General features: G+C 30.5%; 1 protein-coding gene across 4 annotated transcripts in view; it reads right to left on the reverse strand.

The window, feature by feature from the left end:
• Window positions 1–23,446, reverse strand: part of swm (Zinc finger protein swm) — a 108,068-nt gene that overhangs the window by 48,174 nt on the left and 36,448 nt on the right. For all 4 annotated transcript variants that reach the window (XM_075363688.1, XM_075363693.1, XM_075363692.1 and 1 more), the window contains exons 7-14: window positions 22,928–23,088; window positions 15,402–15,572; window positions 9,898–10,158; window positions 9,300–9,368; window positions 6,712–6,875; window positions 4,915–5,142; window positions 4,592–4,723; window positions 1,364–1,513 (exon numbers count right to left, since the gene is read on the reverse strand). In XM_075363688.1, coding sequence (XP_075219803.1) covers window positions 1,364–1,513; window positions 4,592–4,723; window positions 4,915–5,142; window positions 6,712–6,875; window positions 9,300–9,368; window positions 9,898–10,158; window positions 15,402–15,572; window positions 22,928–23,088 — 1,336 coding nt within the window. The remainder of the gene's footprint in view (window positions 1–1,363; window positions 1,514–4,591; window positions 4,724–4,914; window positions 5,143–6,711; window positions 6,876–9,299; window positions 9,369–9,897; window positions 10,159–15,401; window positions 15,573–22,927; window positions 23,089–23,446) is intronic.

A 23,446-nucleotide genomic window follows, 5' to 3' on the forward strand; every position in this document is an offset into this window, starting at 1 on the left:
CTCATTATTTCAATGTAATAAGAAAGCAAACAGTTATTAACTAATTCACTTTAAAAAAAAAAATCATTAATACAACAGTTTATGTTCAGTAAATTACACAAATATTAATGAAAAGACTTAAACATTTCAACTAATAAATTGTTACGCTACAAAAATCAAACGCAGCCATGACAATACTTTAGTACTGTAAACATGAATGGTTGTTATTTATGTAAGGCTGACAAAATATTAATAAACTTTCATATCAAACAGATCTCAAATAAAAAATCAAATTCTGGTAGTTAAAGAGAACAATTATTTAGTAAAAAATGAAGATTTAAAAATTGCTAAGGAAATTCTGATACACAAATTATTGTATAATTTAATTATTTGAGTTACAATTTTTATTTTCTTTTTGCATCATCTAGCATTCTAATGAATACTATTCAGAAGATATTTTCCAAGTAGATCATGAAGCTATTTTGTTTACAACTTTTTTCTTTGCTGATAATGACTATTACAGTAAACTACACATAAAACTAGGAAATCAGTAAAGTAACTTTAAAAAACTTAACAGTTACATAAAATTAATGGTTAATTTGTATAACAATAATATAATAATTTTTTTGTTATATTTAAGAACATTATGAATAAGTCATAATGCTGCATAAAAATCTTCAATCTGTGGAGGAAATTTCATAACTTCTAGAATTATATTTCCCTTTCATTACAATACAAATCTGTATATTTAATCGCCAGGTACCATATATATGAAAATCTGAAATAACAATCTTACATTTTACAAATTTGTAACTGTCAATGAACAAAGCAATGAATAAAGACACAGTTTTGTTCTTCAGGGGAACAGCAACTCATTAACACATAATGACAAACCCTAGAATTTTTGTCAGAACAAAAATTGTTATATAGAATGTAGCATGATAAGTAAACTTTAAATATTCTGGCATTCGATTAAAAATAAAAATGTTGCAAAGAAACCATAAAAAATAATAGCCAGTGTATATTGTAGTAAAAAATTAAAATTAGTTTACTAATTTTAGGTAAACAGCTGTTACATGGTACGTTGTTAAAATACTTTAGAGCTGATTTTCACAATGAATTTAATGTATTCTGCATTAAAACACCATCATACTTAAACGTAGAGAGATATTTAAACATTCAGACTCAAAATATTAAAATTATTATGAATGTAATGTGATGGAAAGTTTTAACGGCAGAAAAGTAACTGAAATATTTAAAAAAAACTGTAGTTAAAAATCTGATAAATCATTTTCAATAAAACACAGAAGAATAATTAAATTCAAGTTACATTATCATACAATATCCTAGACCAACTAAAAAACAAATAACTTTCTGACTTTACCTTGTCACTTGAAGGTTGTTTTTCTTCTTTTGTTTGTACAGCACTCGGTTGTAGGGTGTTCAGTACTTTAGTAGGTGATGGGGTAGTTACTGGAGCACCTAATCTCTCTTTAACGGATGGTCTCCTTGGAGGAACATTCTCTTGTTTTCCCTATAAACATTAAAAGACAAAATTTTAAATATATATATATATATCAAACCTCAATAAATGAACAATTTTAAGTCTTGAATTACCATTATTTAGAATTATAATGTTATGAATGTATATAAAGTTATCGACCAGCCTGATTTAACTTTAAACAAAAAATAATACAATCTGATAAACAAATATTGGTACTAATACCCTGGCAATAGGTACTAGGTCTATGATTCAGGGTAGAAACCTTTCCTCCTATAAATAAAAGCTACCAGAATAATGACTTGCATTAATCATGTAAAACCAGGTATGGATCTTTAGCTGCTAGGCTTATCATAAAGCAAGACAGAAAACAGAATGCCTAGGCAGGTTTACAAGTAGCTGATCCTCATCGGCTCACACTGAGGACATAATGACTATTCCAGTGGATATCTCAAGGGTCCTCTGAGTGACAGGCACCCACTCTGCCTGCAATCCAGAGATTATGAGCAGAAAGAAGAAAATCTAGGAACTACTTCATTATTCAGTTTTACTCTGTGGTAATATTTCTAAGTAATATATCAACCATGACGATAAGGCAATTCTTATAAGCAACAAAATGTTGGTTAGAACCTTTAAATTTTAACCCTTAAAGCCTCAAGGTAACAATATATCGTACATGAGTGCTTGTGCTAAAAGTCTCACCCGTACGATATATCGGTATGTAGTTTTTATGTTCATATAATTCTTTACGTTACTACTAGATCGCTCATATAGTATCTTTTCTTAAAGCTTACAATTCGTAGATATCGATAGTGTAGGTTGTTTTCATTTTACGATACGTATTTTAGAGAATAATCGATTTCAAAATTCCGATAATCTCTGATGTAAACAGAAGTTTGTTCCGTGCATTCATGGTTATGTTTTGGTTACTCCATGCGTTTATAAGGGATTTTTTATAGGTATTATAATATTATTTTATGGAATTAGAGTTTCAATTATAGTGTTAGTTACTGTGATCCGTAAAATATTCAGATTTATTTGTTAGTTCGGTGTTTTTTTTTCTACAATGTCCAGGCCTAGTAGACGTCTTACCAATGCAGAAATTAATAACTTTTTTGTTGATGATTCTGATAGCGATTTCGAATTATTTAGTGACAGTGGGGCTGAAGAAGATGATGAATTAATCACAAGTGATACTGATGGGGATTCAGAAGAAGATGAGGCATACAGAAACATCATTGAACCGGAAGATAATGTCCCTCTTCCACATCAATTTTTGGAACTCCCAGGCCCAAAACATATGCCTAATCCAGGTTCCACACCTATAATTTATTTTTGTTTATTATTTACACTTAATTTATTTGAACTGATGGTGAAAGAAACCAATAGATCAGCCAATCAATATTTAAATGCAAATAGAGATAGGCTGTCTGAACCATACCGAAAATGGAAAAATATTACTATTTCTGAAATGAAAGGTTTTATAACTTGCATACTGAATATGGGGATAATTAGAAAACCTACTCTTAAGAGTTACTGGAGTACAGTATCATCACAGGCAACCCCTTGGTTTGGTAAAATGTTTTCAGCCATTTTAGAATTATTTTAAAATTTCAAAACATAAAAGCTAAAAAAAAAATGGTAATACAAAAATTTCAATAACTGTAAATAATATGAATTTTTAAGTGAAATTTTTTTTATTTTGTTCACAAATAAGTTCAGTTTTTAGAAACAGTGATAGATTAGATATAAATAGCAAGGATTTTTTTCAAATAAAGAACAAATTCAGTTTATATTTTTTTTTAAATGAAAAAAAGTTGAATTTTATTTTTTAAATAATTAATCAAGGGTGTAACACCATTTTGGATCACAGCACCACAATCTACATAGTTTACTGAATAATTACAATTTTTTTCATAATTTTATCGTGTATATTGTTATTTCTGTGGCATTTCTACTAAACATCTACTTTTTCTGAAAAACATGCTTGAGGCTTTTAACTAGTACTTACAAAATAGGCTTGAGGCCGTAAGGGTTAAACATTAACACAAGAGCTGATTTTTAAAAATGTTTTAATAAAATTATCATACAAACAAACAACTAAATAAAAATAAAATATGCTGAGATAGTTATGATGTCACAGGGATCTCGACTCACTAAACAGATGAAAAAATTTCTTTCATATAACACTCATAATAAATTGAAAATAATGGAATTTATATTGCTCATAGTCAGTAAACAAATAACCTCATACGAATTATGACTCAACAACAGTGAATCCCATAAAGTTGAACAAATATTCTTTCTAAAAATAAAACTATCAACTTTCTTATTTTTATTACCATTCTGTCCAGAGACCAATTCAGGATTTGCATATCGGTTAATATTTCCTGAACTACTATAATATATATGCTTAGACTTTTGTATTTACATTTTGAAATTTCACAAAATCACGTTCTATCAACAAACATAATAGTATATTTGATGAGAACGTGGGGTGATATTAAGAATCATGAAAATTACAGTTTGTGTTTAATATAGTTTATGAAATACAGTTCAAAACTTGAAACCAGTAACCAGAAGGAAAAGATAAGACTGGTGCTAATTTAACCTTTACTCATGCCATAAAATGTCATGTCAATTTATAATTTGATGGCAATAAATAAAATAGACTTTACATTCTACAACAATCTGTTTTGTCAAATTGCTCAAGATTTTTTTTTATCTTTTATATAAGTTTAACATCATATAATTGCAGCAATAAACGTAAAATTTACATGCCAAAGCTAGTTAACACAATTTTTTGAGTCTGAGTAAGACAACAGACTCTACCCGTACAACTTTATGGCTAAACATATATAATTTCTCAGGTAGAAAGATCCTGGAAACTGAAGGGTGTGAAAGTAAAGTAAAATTCCATTGACTAAAGCCATGTTTAATAAATTGGTCCCATAGATCACTGCAATTAAACAACAGTAGGTGCAGTTTCACTCCATGTTAGTAAGATTTATTAGCAGCTAATGATCACAACTGTTGATTCAAGTTTTACAGACGAAAAACACTCAGATTTTAAAAAGAATTAAAATCAAAATGAGAAAAAAATGATAATACCTCAATGTTATGCCAGAAAACTTTGATAAAACGATTATTAAGCACAGCTTCTGTACTCTTGTAAGCTGCATTTGCTTCAGCATGGCTAGAAAATGTAATCAATGCAGCTTCTGGGTCTCCTTCAAAACAAACCTAGAAAAAGATTTTCCATTAAAAAAATTAAAAAAGCCATCTACCAAATCAAAATAAATACTAATAAGAATTTCTAATGCAGAGGACATGCCTTTTAATAACAAAAATATGAAAGATTATTTTTTATAAAAATGTAAGAACAACATTATAAAGTATTTAGAAATCATTTAATTATTAAATAAAAAACTTACCTGTATGTTAACAATTTTGCCAAACTTTGCAAAATGATTATTAAGATGAGTTATATTATTAACTCCTTGTGGGATTTTCTTAAGTTCTAAGGAGCAGTTATCTTGTGGTATACTATGAACACCGGTAACTTTGGAACCCATTAAACCTCCACGGCGTCCACCACCTAATCGTGCAAAATCAAAGTTCGTACGACGTGGCTTTGTTGCTGTGTTATTAACATTGGTAACCTGAATAAATAAAAAAAGGAAAATCATTACTTATCTCTTCTAGTATTTTTATATTTTGTCCAATAATAAAAAAAAGTTAAAATTGTTAAAAACTAAACTTTTTTGCCAGTTTCTCCTTCCTCCTTTGCTTTTTCTTTTGTTGAACAAGCAAATTAAAAAAAAATTGCTGACACTCCATTATTTACAGTCGGAAAAATGGAGAGATAAATTAGAATTTAGATTGAAACTACTTAGAAGTAAATAATTTTTTTTTTAAGCGACAATAATAAATGAAGTGATAAGTGAATGAATTTTTTCAAGTGAAGCATTGGACTGGAAAAATGAAACTATTTTGTTAAACATAAACGAAAATGAAAAGGAAAAGTAAAGCTTATAAATTAACCCACAACAATGGGCACAATCCCAAGAACAAAAGGTTACAATATTCAAGAGGGTTTAGCCTCCTGCAATACTTTTATGAAAATAGAAGGAAGCCTCTAGCATAAAAATTATGAACACCTTTGTTGTCTGTCAAGACAGGAAACACAATAAAAAAAAAATTGTGATCTAACTTTACTGAGGGGGCACTGTCCCAAAAAAGTTAAAAAAAATTAGAGATATAAAATTCGAACTATTATAAAGACGGACAAACTATCCATCAAAACTACTATTGTATGGTCCTTGAAAGGCTTATGAAAGTGTTCTTCATGTTGCCCCTACGCAATACTAACAACTGGATATTTCATGAGGAGGTGAAGTAGAATTCCTTATCACATGGCACAATCAGTCGTGAAATTTTTGACCAGGAAGGGCATGCAGTGGTTCCACAGCTCTATACACTCTTTGAATTTTCAGTCTGGTAAATTTTTACCAAATTGAAATTCATGACTTACCACCTGAAACAAATCTCACTTAAACACTTGTTCTCCAAAGAATATTGGGAGGGACATCTTCAGTGTATAGCTTCTAAACTACTATGAAGAGGATAATGTTGTTTTGAAGGATTAATTATAAAAACGCCCTTATTAATCGAAAAATTACTTATGATTATAGATAAAAGATAACTTATAAAGAGGATTTATGAACACAGTTTAAAAAAGAAAAAAAGCTCATTCGTTTTCTGTTAAAACCTCACTACCAATAGCACATCAACATTTGCAGCGAATTTTTTTTGTAGTGTTACAGTACTTTACTTATGGAATTTATGAAATATGATCCCAAAATAACATCTAATACTACTAATAAAAAATATATATTTAATTATTTATCTTAAAGTTCTAATGATACATTCTTAAATATCCTCCTTACAGTTAGAATTTAACTAAATTATATGTGAAAAATTTCTTAGCATCACAAAGCTTAAAAAATGACAGTGAAATGATATTAAAAAGTCAATAAAAAACTGGTATTCCACTTTGAAGAATACATAAATAAGCCTATTCTTCCTAAAATGACTAAACATAAAACAAAATAGAATTAAAAATCCTTTCATTCTTGGATGACCCACATCATATTAACACATATAATATGCACAACTAAAATTTATAATAATGCTAATATTACAGAACATGTTTGACTTTCCCTACTTACGTCATTCTGTACAAAATCATTTGGTCGTTTGTAAGAAGAATTATCATCTTCAACAGGTACATTTATTAATTCTCGCTGATGATGTGGCATATAATTCGGATAAGGGCCAGCTCCAAGAGCAATCCCACCTCTCATGGTACTCCTCACAGCAGAAGATCGAATTACTAAAATAAAATTTACATATAATAATAACTCGAATATATGAAAAACAAACACAGGCCAAGACAGGCTAATACATAAAAAAAAAGAAAGTTTTACAACATAAAATAATAAAAATCCAAAAATTCTTTAGTTGTTTTTCAGTTTAAGCATTGATAGTGACTAAAAATTTTTACAATATAATTATTACTCCTAAATTACATTTTTATTATTAATTTACAATATACTTGCTAAAAAAGAAAAACCATAAATTGGTAAAAAAAATTTAAACCATCCCAGTTAAGGAATTCATGAGTAATAATCTGCTGAAGTGGCTGAAAAATAGATGAGAATGTGGGAGAAGACCAATTCACAGATTTTTTTACCAATTTATGGTATTTTTCCAGCTAAAAATACCTGTAAGAATAATAAATAAAATTAAAAAAAACCTGTTGTAAGTTCACTATAAAATTTAAATTATAATATTGTTGCAACAAAGTTGCAACAAACATACTATGTTGTCAGAGAAGCAACTGTGGAGATATGTCTCAATGAAAAGTTGAAAAACTGAAAGATATTGATAGTTAAGAATTTATAATTTGGAAGATCCATTTAAAACATTACAAAGAATAATGCTTTAAAATTTTAACCGACCCAGTTAAGGAATTAATGAGTAATAATCAGCTGAAGAGGCTGAAAAATAGATGAGAATGTGGAGAACACTAATTCATCTTTAGAATGGGAAAGAGGCTCAAGTGGTAATTTCAGATCTGAAGATGCTGACAAAAAGATTGCTAAGAGCAAGAAGGAATATATATATATATATGTGTGTCTGAGAGAAACTACTGACAGAGTGGACTGGAGTATGCTGTTCAATGTTTAAAAGACACTGGTATAAATTGAAAGGATAGAGGCTTAATAAAAGAATTGTATGCGAGACAAAAAAAGTAGTTAGAGCGGGAAATGATGGAAGAGGAGAAATAAAAATACTATCACTTACTAAGGGGCTGCAGCTGGAAGACAAAGAATAAAAATAATTGTTTGCAGACAATGAAATGGTGTCAGTAGCATAAGAGGAAGAGCTGCAATTCATGATGTATTGTAAGAAAGAGAAGAGTTCAAAATAAAGATAAGCACAGGAAATTCAAGAGTTGAAAATTGATAAGAAAGAATACTCCATTAATATATTTCTGCAAGAAAAGCTTACAGAACAGGTACAGTCATTTAAATATTTGCAAAGTCTGGTGACTATCGAGGAAGAATATTTTTTAAGAAAAGAACTTCAGGAAAGATAAAGATTGCTGATACCAAGAAGGATTTCAACTGAACTGAGGAAAGGTTTTCCAAATGATTAATGGGAAATATGCTACCATGTGGATCTGTGTCATGGACTACCACCAAAAAGAAAAAGTAGTTTGATAGTTTTGAAATGTGGCAGGAGAGAGGACTGAAGGAGATGGAATGGAGACAAAATGAAAAGAATTAAAAAATAACACAGTAGCAGAATTTAATGAAAATGAGAAAGAAGAAGAAAACATCTTGATTGAGGAATATCTTATGCAGAAAATAAACGTCTTGATTGAGGAATATCTTATGCAAAAAGCCTTTTCAGTAAAGGATCATGCAGAGAAAAATGAAGGAAAGGAGAAAATGAAAAAGAATTAGAAAAATACACAAGGAATTGAGAAAATTAGAGAATGTTCAGTGAAACTCATCAAGTCAGATTCAATGAAGAAGAAGAAATAAACATAACAGCTTTAAATGAATATCTACTCTTAATCACATATAAGTAAATAATCCTATTCAAAATAGACAAAAAGTATATAAAGCAAATCTCTAATTAGAGACATCCACAATATAATGAACTTTTACTAACTCATCATGTACATTACCATAAACATAAATTTTAACAGAATTTTGACAAATAATAATTTCGCTGTCACTACCAAACCCAGAACAACAGTCTGGTTTAAAATAATACTGGTGCTGGCATACACAGTACGACATGTTTATTTTGATCCAATCATTGTCATCGACAACGTATAACACTTTAAAATAAATTCTAAATAATTTTATTGCAACTGTTAAATTAGTACTTAGAACGGCAAAAATGTAGATATAGATATATACCAATCTTAAAATTCTTAGCTGATGTTCATTATGACAGTTAGCAATCACATACTCATAACAAATAAACCTACATGAAGAACCTCATGAAGCTTATAAAAAGGTGTAATTAATTTTACAGTAGTTCTTATTTTGTCTAAACTGACATACTAATAAGTAAAATACAGTAATTACTTGAATAAAAACTTCCACAGCCACAAACCATAATTTTTGTGATGGTTAAAGAAGCCAGGTTATTGTTTTAAAGTTATCTTAACAATATTAATACATCAACCAAATTTTTAAATAACATAAAAATAATATAAAAACAGAACTGTACTTACAAGGAGCTCTAAATTGAGGACGACCCCACATTCTTGGTTCCATACTGGGGGCATCAGGGTTATATTCAGCTGAAAATACAAGTAACAAAATGAAAATGTTCAATACCTCATATTAAAAAACCTACTACCATATCTAAAACAAACCCAACACACCTGTGTAACCTTAACTGTACATCAAGAACAATCCTTAGTAGCCCGAAACAGAAGTAGTTGTTCCACTGGAAAAGCTCAATTAGTTGGATATAAAGAAAAGGAATTAATGGAACTTACAAGAGAAAGTACTATGTTACAAGAAATAATTTACAGTAAAAAGATCCAGATAGGCAGGAATATGAGGGCTGAGAAAACAGGTATAGTAGGGTTAAAAGGAAATAATGGAACAGCAACAAAAATGAAAGAGATAACTTACTAAGATGCAAAACTATCAATGAATTTGTTTGTGAATGACAACTAACACATAGGTTCACAGATTATTTTCAGTCAATTAAGAATATTTTCAGATGAATTACAAACTGAAATTCCTGTAAAATTATGTCCTTAAATTACATTCCTAAGTTTCATTACCTAGAAAATACTGCCAATTTAAATATGAACTTACCAGAGTTTGTTTGAGGTCTAATCAATGGAGGCCTAATCATCTGCGACATAACAGCAGGCAGATTATTTGGTGGGACAGACAAATTAACAGGTGGACGTATACAATCCTGCGGTACCAAAAGTTCAGTGCCAGGTGGTGGTAGTGGCGCTAAATTATTCGTTTGATATGACAAAACTTGTGGTAGCGCAACATCTTCTAAGACTACAGGGTCTGATCCATGATCATAAGGACACAAATCTCCTCGCATGCAAAAACCTTTCTCTGAAACAGAATGTCAAGAAATGTATCATAAATAAGATTTAAACTTATATTATGTGTACTTGAGTTGAGAAAGTCGGCATTGATATTAATACTAATTACAGTCAAATGAAATTAGTCTATTATATCAATGAAAGCAGATGAAAACTGTGATGTTTTTAATCTGAAATGAGATAATAGGCCAGCTCATAAGCATGTTTACTATACTGCAGATAATTCTTGCACAAATAGAATCAGATAAATTATATACCATCAATTTATCCTTTATAATAGATATAAATACAACATATGAAATTATGTAAAAAATCAGATTCTACATTCTTTATGAGTTTTAAAATCCTGTCAAATGATGGGATCAGTACTCAGAAGTATTGAAGCCCTTATTATAATATTAAGTAGGATTTCTTAATTTTCCATAGTTATTGTATTACTCATTCAATCTAGTAACTGCAGACTAACATAAATACAGTTACCATAATTTCTTTTTATGAGAGACACATTTATCATACAAGTAGTAATGAATTAAACCACAAAAAATTATCCTTTAGAATACATGAACCAAAATAAGTAATATCAAGCATAATGATCTATGGAACTGATTTACTACTACACATTATTTTCTCTTTTCAAGATTCTATTCCTAATGTGTTTAGTGTTGTAAAATTATCAAATTACAAGGAGACACAATTTTCTGTTTAACATTTTTACCACAACATGAAACATCTGTTAAGTTCACACATACTTTATTTAAGATCAAAACAGTTTTATTGAATTACTAGATTATACAGTTTATTTCACTTATACACTTTCCTTTAAATACAATTTAAAAAAATAATAATTACATTAGTTTATTTAATTTATGAATTATATAATGGAATATTAAATGCAAAGGATTAATGCTCTGTAGTTTGAACCCAAACTAGGCCAGCAATATTTTGACACTAATGACTCCTTAACATCCGGCCATCACTCAATTTTTGGGTTCTAATTAACAATACATTGTAGCAATCCAATTTGTTCGGATGCACAAACTACAGCTACATAAACAACATGAACAGAAGAAGTCTAAGACAGAATATCATAAGAATCAAGCAATTACACTGATCAACAATGATTTTGTTAAATGAGAGTGAATAACCAATTCTTATAGTATTTTTCATTCTGATTTCAAATATGAAACCAGAATTCTTCTACCAGTCTTAGTTTTTTTATAACTACCATTCTTATTTTCAAGTAGTATCATGCATGAACTCCATCCATAAGCATAGCATTTTTTGAATGTACTTTATTATATTATTTATTAACTAAACAGCTTTTGTTTATTTATTACAATCCCTTAATTGTTTTCACATTGATTTGTTAGCCATTAGTCATCATGTTTACTACTTGCAAACTAATTAAAATGAACAAGAATGTGACTCATTCTTTCTATTTGCATCTTACTATAAACATATCATCCACTCATTAATTATTTCTGTCATTATATTTACTTATAAACTGTTGTGCAGACTAAGGAAATATTTTTAATTCTGATTCAAGTGCGAGTTCTCATGTGTCTAACATTCAGTCTTCTAGCTGGCTTTCATATTTATTGGTATATGTTGTTCAGTAAGGTAAGTGTATGTTTATTAAATTAGCATGTTTATAATGTTTCTTTTTAAACAATATTAGTAATTGTAATGTATTAACAATACCTCACAGTTGCACTACAATTTCTGCTACATGTGGTGAGGTAACATTGAACTCTCAGAAACAAAATATAATTCAACTGATAAAAAAGTCATATGAATTATATTTTGGATGTAAATTAGGTGATCAGGACAAATCTTGGGCTCCTCATATTTGCTGTGCTTCTTGTGTAAAACTGTTGACTGGTTGGCTAAATGGATCTCGTCACATGTCATTTGCAATTCCAATGGTTTGAAGAGAACTGAAGGATCATACCACAGACTATTTACCTTTGTGTAATAAAGGTATCTGGGATAACAGCTAAACCTAGACGTATGGTTAAATACCCTGATATTCCCTCTGCCGTGTGGCCAGCGCCACATAGCCAAGAGCTTTCAATTCCAGTACCACCAGAAACATGGAACTTAGATGAAGATGAAAATGTCGAATCTTGTACTGACTTATCAGGCGATGAAGAAAGAGATCTAAACTTTTTAGAAAATAGATATACTGAACTCCATTTAATTAATCAGCCAGAATTAAATGATCTGGTTCGCGATGTAAATTTACCAAAGAATCAAGCAGAAATATTGGCATCAAGACTGAAAGGATGTCTTTTACAACAAACATGAAAATAAGTGCTTTCTGAATGGCGACTTTTTATTGACTTGTCAAAGCTTCGTTTGAAAGCTGTTCTACTTCACACTGGAAATAAATAACCATCAATACCATTAACATACACTGTTCACATGAAGGAGTTTTATGAAAATATGAAACTTGTATTGAGCAGGATCAGTATAAAAAATATTTATGGCATATTTGTGGAGATCTGAAAGTAATAGCGCTTTTACTTGGACTGTAACTTGGATACATTAAGTTCTGTTGCTTTTTGTGCAAGTGGAACAGCAGGGATAGGAAAAATCATTACATAAAACAGCAGGGATAGGAAAAACCATTACATAAAACAGCAGTGGTCAAAGAGAGAGGTACTAACTGTAGGAGAGAAGAATGATGTTAACTTAGACATTAGTAAAACCAGAAAAAGTTTATCTTCCACCACTACACATTAAGCTAGGTTTAATCAAAAATGTTGTTAAAGCAATGGATTGTAAAGGTGCAGAGCTTCAGTTTCTAAAAAACAAATTCCCTAACATAAGTGGTGTTAAATTAAAGGAAGATATATTTGTTGAAACTAATGAGTGATTCGGTGTTTGAAGAATGTTTGGATGACTTGGAGGTTGCTGCATGGAAATCATTTCAAAGTGTGGTAAACAATTTCCTTGAAAACCATAAGACCAGCAACTACGGGGAACTTGTGACTGAACTCCTTCAAAATTACAAAGAACTTGGGTGTAGTCACTCATAATCCATTTCTTATATTCACATTTGGATTTTTCTAACAGTCTCAGCACTATCAGTGATGAACATGGAGAATGCTTTCACCAGGAGATATCTACAATGGAAATATGATACGAGGGAAAATGGAACCCTAAAATGTTAGCTGACTACTGTTGGAATCTGAAGAGGGATCTACCAACAGCAAATTACAGCAAAAAATCCAAAAGAAATAGATTTAAAGTGAGTACAAAATGTATGTAATATATTGTCATATTCCGTTCACCATATATTTTTTGTTTTAAAAGAAATTTCAATTACAAAAAACTGAGCCTGATAGAAAAAATCTACCAAGATATATGAAATCAGCATAAAAAAAACTATAAGAATCAGCCATTCACTCTCATTTAACAAACAAAAAATTAAATTTTGTTGACCAGTGTTTTTAATCAGATAAAAAAAAAAATATATTACATAACATAAATGAACACAACTAACTACCATACACAAACTTATAAGATAATGTACAGTCACACTTATCTAAATCGAATCCATAGTCCAAATCGGGAATAATTAGATCAATGATTTTCTCAGAATCACACAAAACCAAAAACCTTCTTTTTCTTGTCAATGCTATGTTTTTACAAATACTAAATGTGAATGAAAAGAACATATGCTTTCATGAAAACATTCCTTTATGATACAAATGTGGAGAAAAATGTATGCTGCAAATAAAGAGTGTGGCAGAACCGATTATGCAGTTTTGACGAGTTATAAAAAAGTAATGGGGGTATATAGAGAAAAAAAGTTTTTTTATTTTCTAAATTAGCAGTATATAACATTTAATAATCATTAAGTTTTGGAAATGATGTTCTCAAGATGGAGGCCATTAGGAGAAACACACTGTTGGGAGACAATTTCTGGAGCTCTGTACAGCTCATTCACATATACTATAGGGGTATAGTGTTAACTATACCCCTATGGTTAACACTATAGAATATAGTTTATATGGGTTTATATTATACTATATAATACTAGTATATTTATATTATACTAGGGGTTTATACTATAGGGGTATAGCCCCATGTAAGCTGTAACCCCATCCTGTTGGAACCACACGCCCCCAATCCCTCTTCTCCAATCATCTCTTCCATTCTGGGCTGCAGAAAATTTTGCTACATTGAGATATAATGTTCAGAATTCAGGGTCACAGTCAAACCATCCTCCGTAAAGAAGTACAGACTTATCATGCCAAATTGTGATAAGGCACACCACACTGTTATTTTAGGGTTTAGGGGAATAAATGGTCTTCTGTGAATGATTTGGGGATTATTTTCAGTTCAGTAAAGGAAATTTTGTTTATTCAGTCTTACTAAGGTGAAAATGTGCCTCATTGCTAATGAAGAAAGCTCCCTCGTGATCTGTGCAAGCAAGCATTTGTTCACATAGATTTTGGCGGGTGGCATAGACTGCTGGGCTCAATTCTTGAGACATCATTATTTTGAAGGGTTGAAAATACAAATCAAAATGCAGAATCCTCCTCAAACTGTGGTCTGACATCCCCAAGACAACAGCGTCACTCTGATATCTTGGCGATTGCTCAGTCACTGCTCTCACCAGCTGCACACTTTCTGGTGTTCTGATGGACCTACTTCGTCCATGTGTACATCTTCGTAGTGTACTGCCAACTACCAGTTTCCTGCAACTGCCTAACTCAGGTGCGAATTTTGTTTGCGTTAGGAACAGCATCGTTGCGCAGAATGTTGAACCATCGCTGAAAAGCTCTTTGCTTCACAATAACAGATCAGTTGTTTACAAAATACATGTGCACAGCAAAGCCATATTGCGCTCTGGTCCAAATCACTTTGGCTAGTGAAATGAGGTCACCAAAGGAACAGAGGGAGATCGCGTGCCTCTACCTTTCCCTCCATCACCCAAGCATTGGTCCCTCCTAACTACTTATGTCAGTTCTGCCATATCCTGTACTTCCAAAAAATACAACAGTGTATAAATGCAATTAAAATAAAACAGTCCAGTTAATATATAAAACTTCAAATGAAGTTGACTATATTGTTACAAGTTGTTGAGTATTATGATGTTACTCTATTATGGTCAGAATCATAATAAAAGATTGAAACAGCAAGGCATATATTTTACTAGACTAAATCCCCTAATCTCCCTAACAATTATTAGGGAAGAAATTTATATAACAAAATATAAATATATATATTAATAAAACTTACCATCAAAGTCTCTGCATCTTTTCTTGGTGATGTATGGTGCCTGATCTTTTACACTAACAACACTCTGAATGCTTTGTGAACTCATGTTTAATCGCATATCTGGTTCAGCATGATTACTGTCTTGCGTAGGAGTAGCAGGTCCTGACAACGGATCTTTATCAAATCGTGAATCTGGTTTCAACAAATAACGATAATTAAATTTTCACGATAAGAAATGATAATTCTAAATCTAATAAATCAAAAAATATTCTTCTTCATTAATTTAAGCACTATTTAAAATATATATTAACTGCACAGTATATCTGCGTTAAGAGAATGAAAATTTCAAAGCAAAATACACAACTTGAATATTTTTCTTTAAAATTTGTTAATTCAAAAAATATTCACGAATCAACAAAATATAAAAAAAATTGACTTTGCCTGAATGGTATGATCATTACTATGTTTTGGTAGAGCTTAACTACACTATGGAATCCTCATGAGTTATATCTCACAACTTAAATCATATATTATATGTTCAGAATATAGCATAAGGCCTGGCATAAAAGTCAAGACTTTGTAAAAAAAAACTTTTTCTTAACTAAATTCAGTTAAACAAAATGGCTTAAATTAAAATAGTTCATTAAAATATAAATTAAAGAATGTAACTATTTTCTGTATAGAAGGAAGACACAACTTAATATTAAAAAATTTAATGATAAAATATGGTATTCTATAAATTACACAAATTTACCAAAATATTTAATAAGTATAAAATAAATGTTACATTAAAATATTAATAAACAGGTAAATAAACAATCAGTCTACATAATAGTGGAATACAGAGATTAAAATATCCTAATCATATTGGTCATTCGTACAAAACTGATATGAAACTAAACAATAGCTGATAAAGGAATGAATAAGTAATAAGACATGTATATCTCTAAGTATTACCAAGATGGGAGATTAATTAATAAGTAGTAGAAGATAAACTATTATAATAATTTAATTACTTTAAACCTTGACTTGATACAGTACAATTTAGTTTATATTATTTCTAATTTAATTTTTTTTCAACCCTTGTTAATGCTGGTATATCAAAAAGCAATAGGGCAGAGGAGATACAAAACATTTAACTCAAAAAACAACTTAACCAACAGAAACAACCTAAAAAAAAAAATACTAATACCAATGGTCAACTTTAGTGGGATCCTGCATCATTAGTCAGTACATAATTCTACAATTACATCAACAAATAACAAAAACAAAAAAGAAATAAAAATTTAAAAAATAAATTATGTAATTATGTTGATGAATTATTTGAATTTTTAGAAAGTTATTACAAACTATTTAATCTCCATTCTTATCATTGGTCGGCAGGAAATAAGAAACACCAACCAGGACGCCATGGAAGCTCACGGTTATAGGCTCTACAAAGGTATACCTAGGAAGAGAGTGATGAAAAATATCCACAGTTTGGAACAAGCTTTTTAGTCAGCTTCAAAATAATAAACTCCATACAAGAATTCAAGTCATAATCTTCAAGAATCTCAACACTCACCCTAAAAGCATCTAATAAAATTTACACTATAATAAACACCCATGCACCCACTAATAATAAAAATAACTCTCCAAAAGACTATAAAGAAACAGAAAAGTCCTGGGATCTACTCAACCTGGCTATAAATAACATCTCCAAAAACCATGTTAAACAATTAATTGGAGACTTTAATGATCAACTAGACAAAGAAAGAAGATACCATGACAACATCAGAAAATGACCCACCCAAAAGAAAACAAACAAAAACAGACAGAGACTCATCGATCTCCACAGAAATAACAATCTTATATCGAAATCCACTTATTTTAAGAGGAAACCTCAAAAACTCAAAACCTGGAAACATCGCGACTATACTAAAGGAGAATCACAAGACCATGTCTTCATGGAAAAAACATCACCATTAGCAGATCAACAACGTAAAAGTCCTCTGAGAAGTAAACACAGGGTCAGGTCACTATGTAGTAAAAATTAAACTTACTCCCCAAAGAAAGCAACACAACAAAGTCTCCAAAAAGAAAAATGAACCCTACCCAAAAAATTAAGAATTAAATCTACCAAAAAGCAACCAAACAACAATCACGGATAAACTAGATCTAGTCAACAACCTTAAACAAATCGCAGAATTAGCCCCAATAGAATCCTGCAAAAAACATCAATTGTGGAACAATGAATGTGACGAAAAAAGTGGAGAAAAGACATTAAGCATGGCTATTTCACCAATCCCAAAAATTAGAAACATCCAAAATCTAATAAAACAAAGAAAAAACCCACCCAAACCCTAAGGAGAATAAAAAGACAACACCATAAAGACACACTGAAGTCAATAGAAGAAGAATTCAATAAAACATAGTCAAGAGACTACTGTAAAGCCTTCAAAAACCAGCTCCAAAAATACAAACCCCAACCCTACTAATACAGAATAAAAATGGTAAACTGGCCCACAACAATAAAAACAACACAGAAATCCTAGCTAAATATTTCAACAGACTCCTGCAATGTAAAGAACTGAAAGAACACCTTAACTTCCCCCAATAAAAGAAGCTACCAAGCAGTGGGTGAGATGAAGAATTACAAAGCAGCAAGAGATCAGTCTTTTGTAGAGATCTGGAAACATGCAGGAAGATTGGAAAAATGTGCCCTTCATCAACAGCTTGTCAACATCTGGATCAAAGAACAACCAGAACAATGGACGACAGCCCTCATCCATAAGCTACACAAAAAAGAGGACAAAAGAGAGCCTAACAATTACAGAGGAATCTCACTCCTAGACACAACATACAAAATTCTTTCAAGAATCATCCTCAACAAGATTAGTTCACAACTCGAGAAAGAACTAAGAGAATATCAGGGAGGTTTCAGACCCTGGAGGAGCTGTGCAAATCAGATCATGAGTCTTAAGTTAATAATGGATTACAACAGGAAATGAAACAGAGACATGATGATAACATTTGCAGATTTCAAGAAAGCTTATGACTGCATCCACAGGGAGTCCCTACTAAAAATTCTAAAATATCTCGAACTACATATCAAATTAATAAAATGATAAAATTGACCCTCACAAACACTAAGTCGAAGATAAAATTCAGAGGCGAGGTCTTGGAACCCTTTGAGATCAAAACAGGACTGTGCCAAGGCACAACTATTATTCAACTGTACTATAGAAATGGTAATGAGGGAATGGCTCATAAAATGCCTCCCAAAAGTAAAAATAGGCTGATAAATCAAAAGCTGTCTTGGTTTTGCCGATGATTTGGCAGTGCTAGCAAACGACATCAACAAAGCTAAATCACAGATATCAGAACTTCAAAACATTGTAAATAAACTTGGCCTCAAAAAATCATTCAAAAAGACAGAAATTGTGCCCAAAAACCAACATGATTAAAAGAAGAAAACATAATGGCAATAAAATCAAAATAGTAACTCTATTTAAATACCTAGGACAAATACGAGGGTTATCTGAAAAGTTTTGAGCTTAACATAGAAAAACAAATTTTTCTGTCAAATATAGTTTTATTTCTCAACAAAGTCTTCTTTTAAGTCGATACACTTTTTCCAGCGATGCTCTAACCTCTTTAACCCTTCCAAATAGTAGTTGGCATCTTTCTCCGCAAAACAGACATTTATGTATGCGATAACCTCCTCGTCCGATGAAAGTTTCTTTCCTCCATGGAAAACTTTAAGGTTAGGAAACAAAAAAAAGTCGCTTGGCACCATATATGGTGAATACGGTAAATGGTTAACCAATTCAAAGTGCAATTCATGAATTTTAGCCATGGCAACCATCGAAGTGTGAGCAGGTGCATTATCCTGATGGAAAAGCACTTTCTTCTTCTTCAAATGTGGTCGTTTTTTTACAATTTCTGCCTTCAGCTTGTCAAGTAATAATGCGTAATTGTGTCCCGTTATTGCTTTACCTTTCTGAAGATAATCAATAAAAAAAAATTCTGTTACTATACCGAAAAATAGTCGCCAACAGCTTCCTGGCCAATGGAACCGTCTTCGCCTTTTTCGGAGTAGGTTCACTTTTTGCCACTGTTTTGACTGTTATTTTGTTTCAGGAGTGTAGTGATGAAATCACATTTCATCTAGTTATCAATCAACACAAAAAATATGACTTGTTTTGCTTAAACTATTCCAGCAGGACCTCGGAAATGTTCATTCAAATGCGTTTCTGGTCCAAGTGAGCAAACGCAACACCCAATGCGCGAATAGTTAATGCATATCCAATTCTTCAGTTAATATAAAACAAATATGTTCTTTCGATATGCCAATAGCCTCTACTATCTCTGTAACTGTAATTCATTGGTTGTCCAGCACCACTTGGTGAACTTTTTTGATATCGGTGGTAGTTACAGTTTTTGGCCGTCCTGAACACTCATCATCAGCCAAGCTGGTACGACCATGTTTAAATTCAGCTGCCCATCTTTTCACGGTGGAAAATTATGGGACAAAGTCCCTGTAAACAGCGTCCAACTTAGTTTTAATTTGTGTAGGCGTATTGCCTTTCAAATTAAAGTATAATCACAGCACGATGTTCAATTTTTTCCATTTTCACAAAAACACTCACAATGACTTACTCAAATGATTATCAAACAACAACTGAGCATCCAAAATGGCTGAAATTTTAGTAAGTACCTTTCACACATGTGCGAATACATTCCCTAACTTTTGTTGACGAGTGCTGCCATCTTCATGTTGAGGCTCAAAACTTTTCAGACAACCCTTGTAATAACAAACAACCAAAACAAAAAAAATCTCAATCCAAATAAGAAGAAACAAACCAGCCAAAGCTCAAAAACTAACCTGGTATACTTACAGTTAAAATGCCTATCAGTAAACACAAAAATAAGACACTACAACACTGCTATAAAACCAGAAACCACTTATGCAGCAGAGACACTTAAACAGGCAGTGATGGATTGTATCCAACAAAGTTGTGTACAAAGAATTAGAACCATCATTGATACCATGCATAAGAGGAGACTAGGTTTCTTTGGACATATCATGAGGATTGCAAGTTTCTAGAGTTCTGAAACAGCTAGTACAATACAATCTCGACTCAAAAACACCAATACAGGATGCAGATGGATCAGAGGATCTGCAGAGGGGATCTGGAGGAAATTGGCCTTACACCAATAGACACACCAGGTAAGATATAATTAAACAGGAAAATCAAGAATAAAAACACTCACTTCACACTCACAAGAAAAAACTCACAACACAAACATTTTCAACACTAGAAAGGGCACAAAGATTGGAACATATAACAAAGTACTGGGAGAACCGCAAGGCCCAAACAGTCCCATCACAGAGACTTGGATAATGGGCTGATGAAATGATCCTATGCAGTCATAAAAGATAATAATAATAATAATAATAATATAATGTGATTTATCTTAAAATCATTCAGTATTTTTTTCACTTTAATTATTTAAAAATAATTAATCTATATTTTAATAACTCATACTTAAATTATTAAAATATATTTTATAATTTTAGTTGTAAACGTTGATTTTTTTTCAGTGGACAATTACAGGTACACAATTTCTTTTCAGATTACTGCTTAATGATAAGCATCTAAAATATATAAATTATTTTTATAAAACTGATAAAGAATTTTTTAAAGATGTAAAAGTTGTGTATAAAAAAAGGATACAAAAAATGTTAAACATTTAACATTAACAAGGCATAAAAAATTAAGCACAAAAATAAAATATTTTTTGTTTAGATTTTCGGTATACATACTAGTACAGATTTGCATTTTAAAATAATTGCAGCAAGTTTCCTTTCTTTCATATTTTAATCAAACCATTAGAATTTATTTCTAGAATACTGCCATAACTAAAAATGAAGTTAAGTTACTAGCAAATAAAGATTCTGAATTATGCATCTATACACTGGAACTAACTTTTTTATCTGAAACTTGTACTTACAAGTTGTACTAAAAATAATAAAAGATAATCACAAATTTTTAGTTAAGACTTAATATTAATTACAAATATAGAAAGAGGATAAAATGAGACTTAACAAACCAGATTAAAAAAATGCTGAATTAAATAAAGTTGCTTAAAAGGAAAATTAATTTTTTTTATTTATTTAAAATAGAAAACTTTACTACAATAATTTCCAAATAAGTTTCTTAATTGACTTATTATTTCATTAAAGAACAATAAATGGTCAATGACACTGTTGTAATCAATTCTCAGATGATTTCACTTGGAAAAATCATATAAGAAAGCCCAGCTTCATTTATTTAATGGCAAAAAAAAGATTTCATTTTAATTTATGCATTTACATCTCATGACTTCATGAATGAAATACTTGTAATTCTTTCTGAAATACTGTATATTGTTTATTATACCAAATGTAATTAAGTACATTTTGTTATATTTTCAGCTTTTACTAACTGTATTAAATTCTGAGATACTATACATCAAGTTAATAATTATTAAATCAACAAATTTCATATTCACTTTAACTAAATACCAAAAGGAAAAACTTCATATATTAAAAAGGAAATTTACAAAAAATTGTAAATTTGTAAGTTAAGACAAACTGTTACTGTAAATTTATTCCAGATTGTTAATATTTTACGGCATCAATAAAATTTAGAAATGTATAACTGGCAACTATGAAATTTTAGCCAACTACCTACTGGTCTTCTAGTTAATTACTTATTTGAGTGGTTAATTCTATATAACATTTAAATTAGAATCATTAACACTAACACTGTATTTTATTCTAAATCTTTAACCAAGAGGATAGTACTGCCTATTATCTGGCTTTTGGTATTACAGACATTAGTTCTTTACCACTCTTTGAAAACTGAGGATGACTAGGAAAAATTTTATTCCTATTTAGTCTATACTCATTTTGGTTTTCAAATAAAAAATAAAAAAAATGATTTAGTGTAATATGGAAATGCTGACTGTCACGTAAAAAACCAGTAAATAACATAGATTATTTAATGTGATAATTTCATTATGTTAACAAAAGACTAGCATACAAACATTGATCATTATAAAAGCTTCAGAGTAAAAAAAAAAATATTCAATAATAGTAAAACACATAATTTTGCTTAATGGTGCAGTTCAAATTGCAATATTATTATAACATCAATTATCAGGTAGAAGGGAAACAGAAATCAGATACTGTACAAAGATAAGAGACTTTGAGTTGGTTAAAATTAAATGGAATGAAACACAAAAAAAAACTGCAAATACAGATAAGAGGCAAACAAAAGAAAAATACAAAGCATAGAGTAATAGTTAAAGGTCTGTGTTCACCAGTGAAGTTCAAGTATCAATTCTTCTTTTTATCTGTTACCACCTATGTGAGATTAACAGGTATTCTTTTATAGATAACATGTTATTATATTTAGCAATAAAATATACATGGCAGATACATAAAAAAAAAAAATGATATGTAAAATCAACTACATTATTTCTCAGTATTGTTGCTACTATACTACTGTAAACAATACCTCTATCTCTTGGTGATCGTGTTCTAGATCTTGCAGCTGGAGGAGATCGATTTCTGTACCTGGTTGCTCGAAATTTAGTACTTATTGGTGAACGAGATCTAGATCTTGAACGAGATGCTGGAGCCCTACTGCGTGCAGGAGGAGATTTTGTCCAACTACGCCTAAAAATATTTTTTGGTATATTAAGTAAAGAACTTAGAAAAATTACATAATTAATCAAATAATTCAACAAATATTTATCATTGCACTCACAAATCTAATGCACTTCAAATGCTTTTTATCATAAAATTTAATGATAGCAGACTTAATTGTCTCCTTATACATCTACGACTTGAAAAGGTATACTAAATTGGTATTATATTTAAAATTTTTCTCAAAACCTTTAAAAAATATAACAAGACTGATGACTCTGACAAGATTGTTTTTTCCTCAGAATAAGTTAACAATGAAAATTTTCATAACAGTTTTTAAGACAAAATCTATGGTACAAAAAGTATATGTGATTTACATGAGGTGTGA

The sequence above is a fragment of the Lycorma delicatula genome, chromosome 4, assembly GCF_047948215.1.
Source record: "Lycorma delicatula isolate Av1 chromosome 4, ASM4794821v1, whole genome shotgun sequence".
In the NCBI taxonomy this organism is placed as follows: domain Eukaryota; kingdom Metazoa; phylum Arthropoda; class Insecta; order Hemiptera; family Fulgoridae; genus Lycorma; species Lycorma delicatula.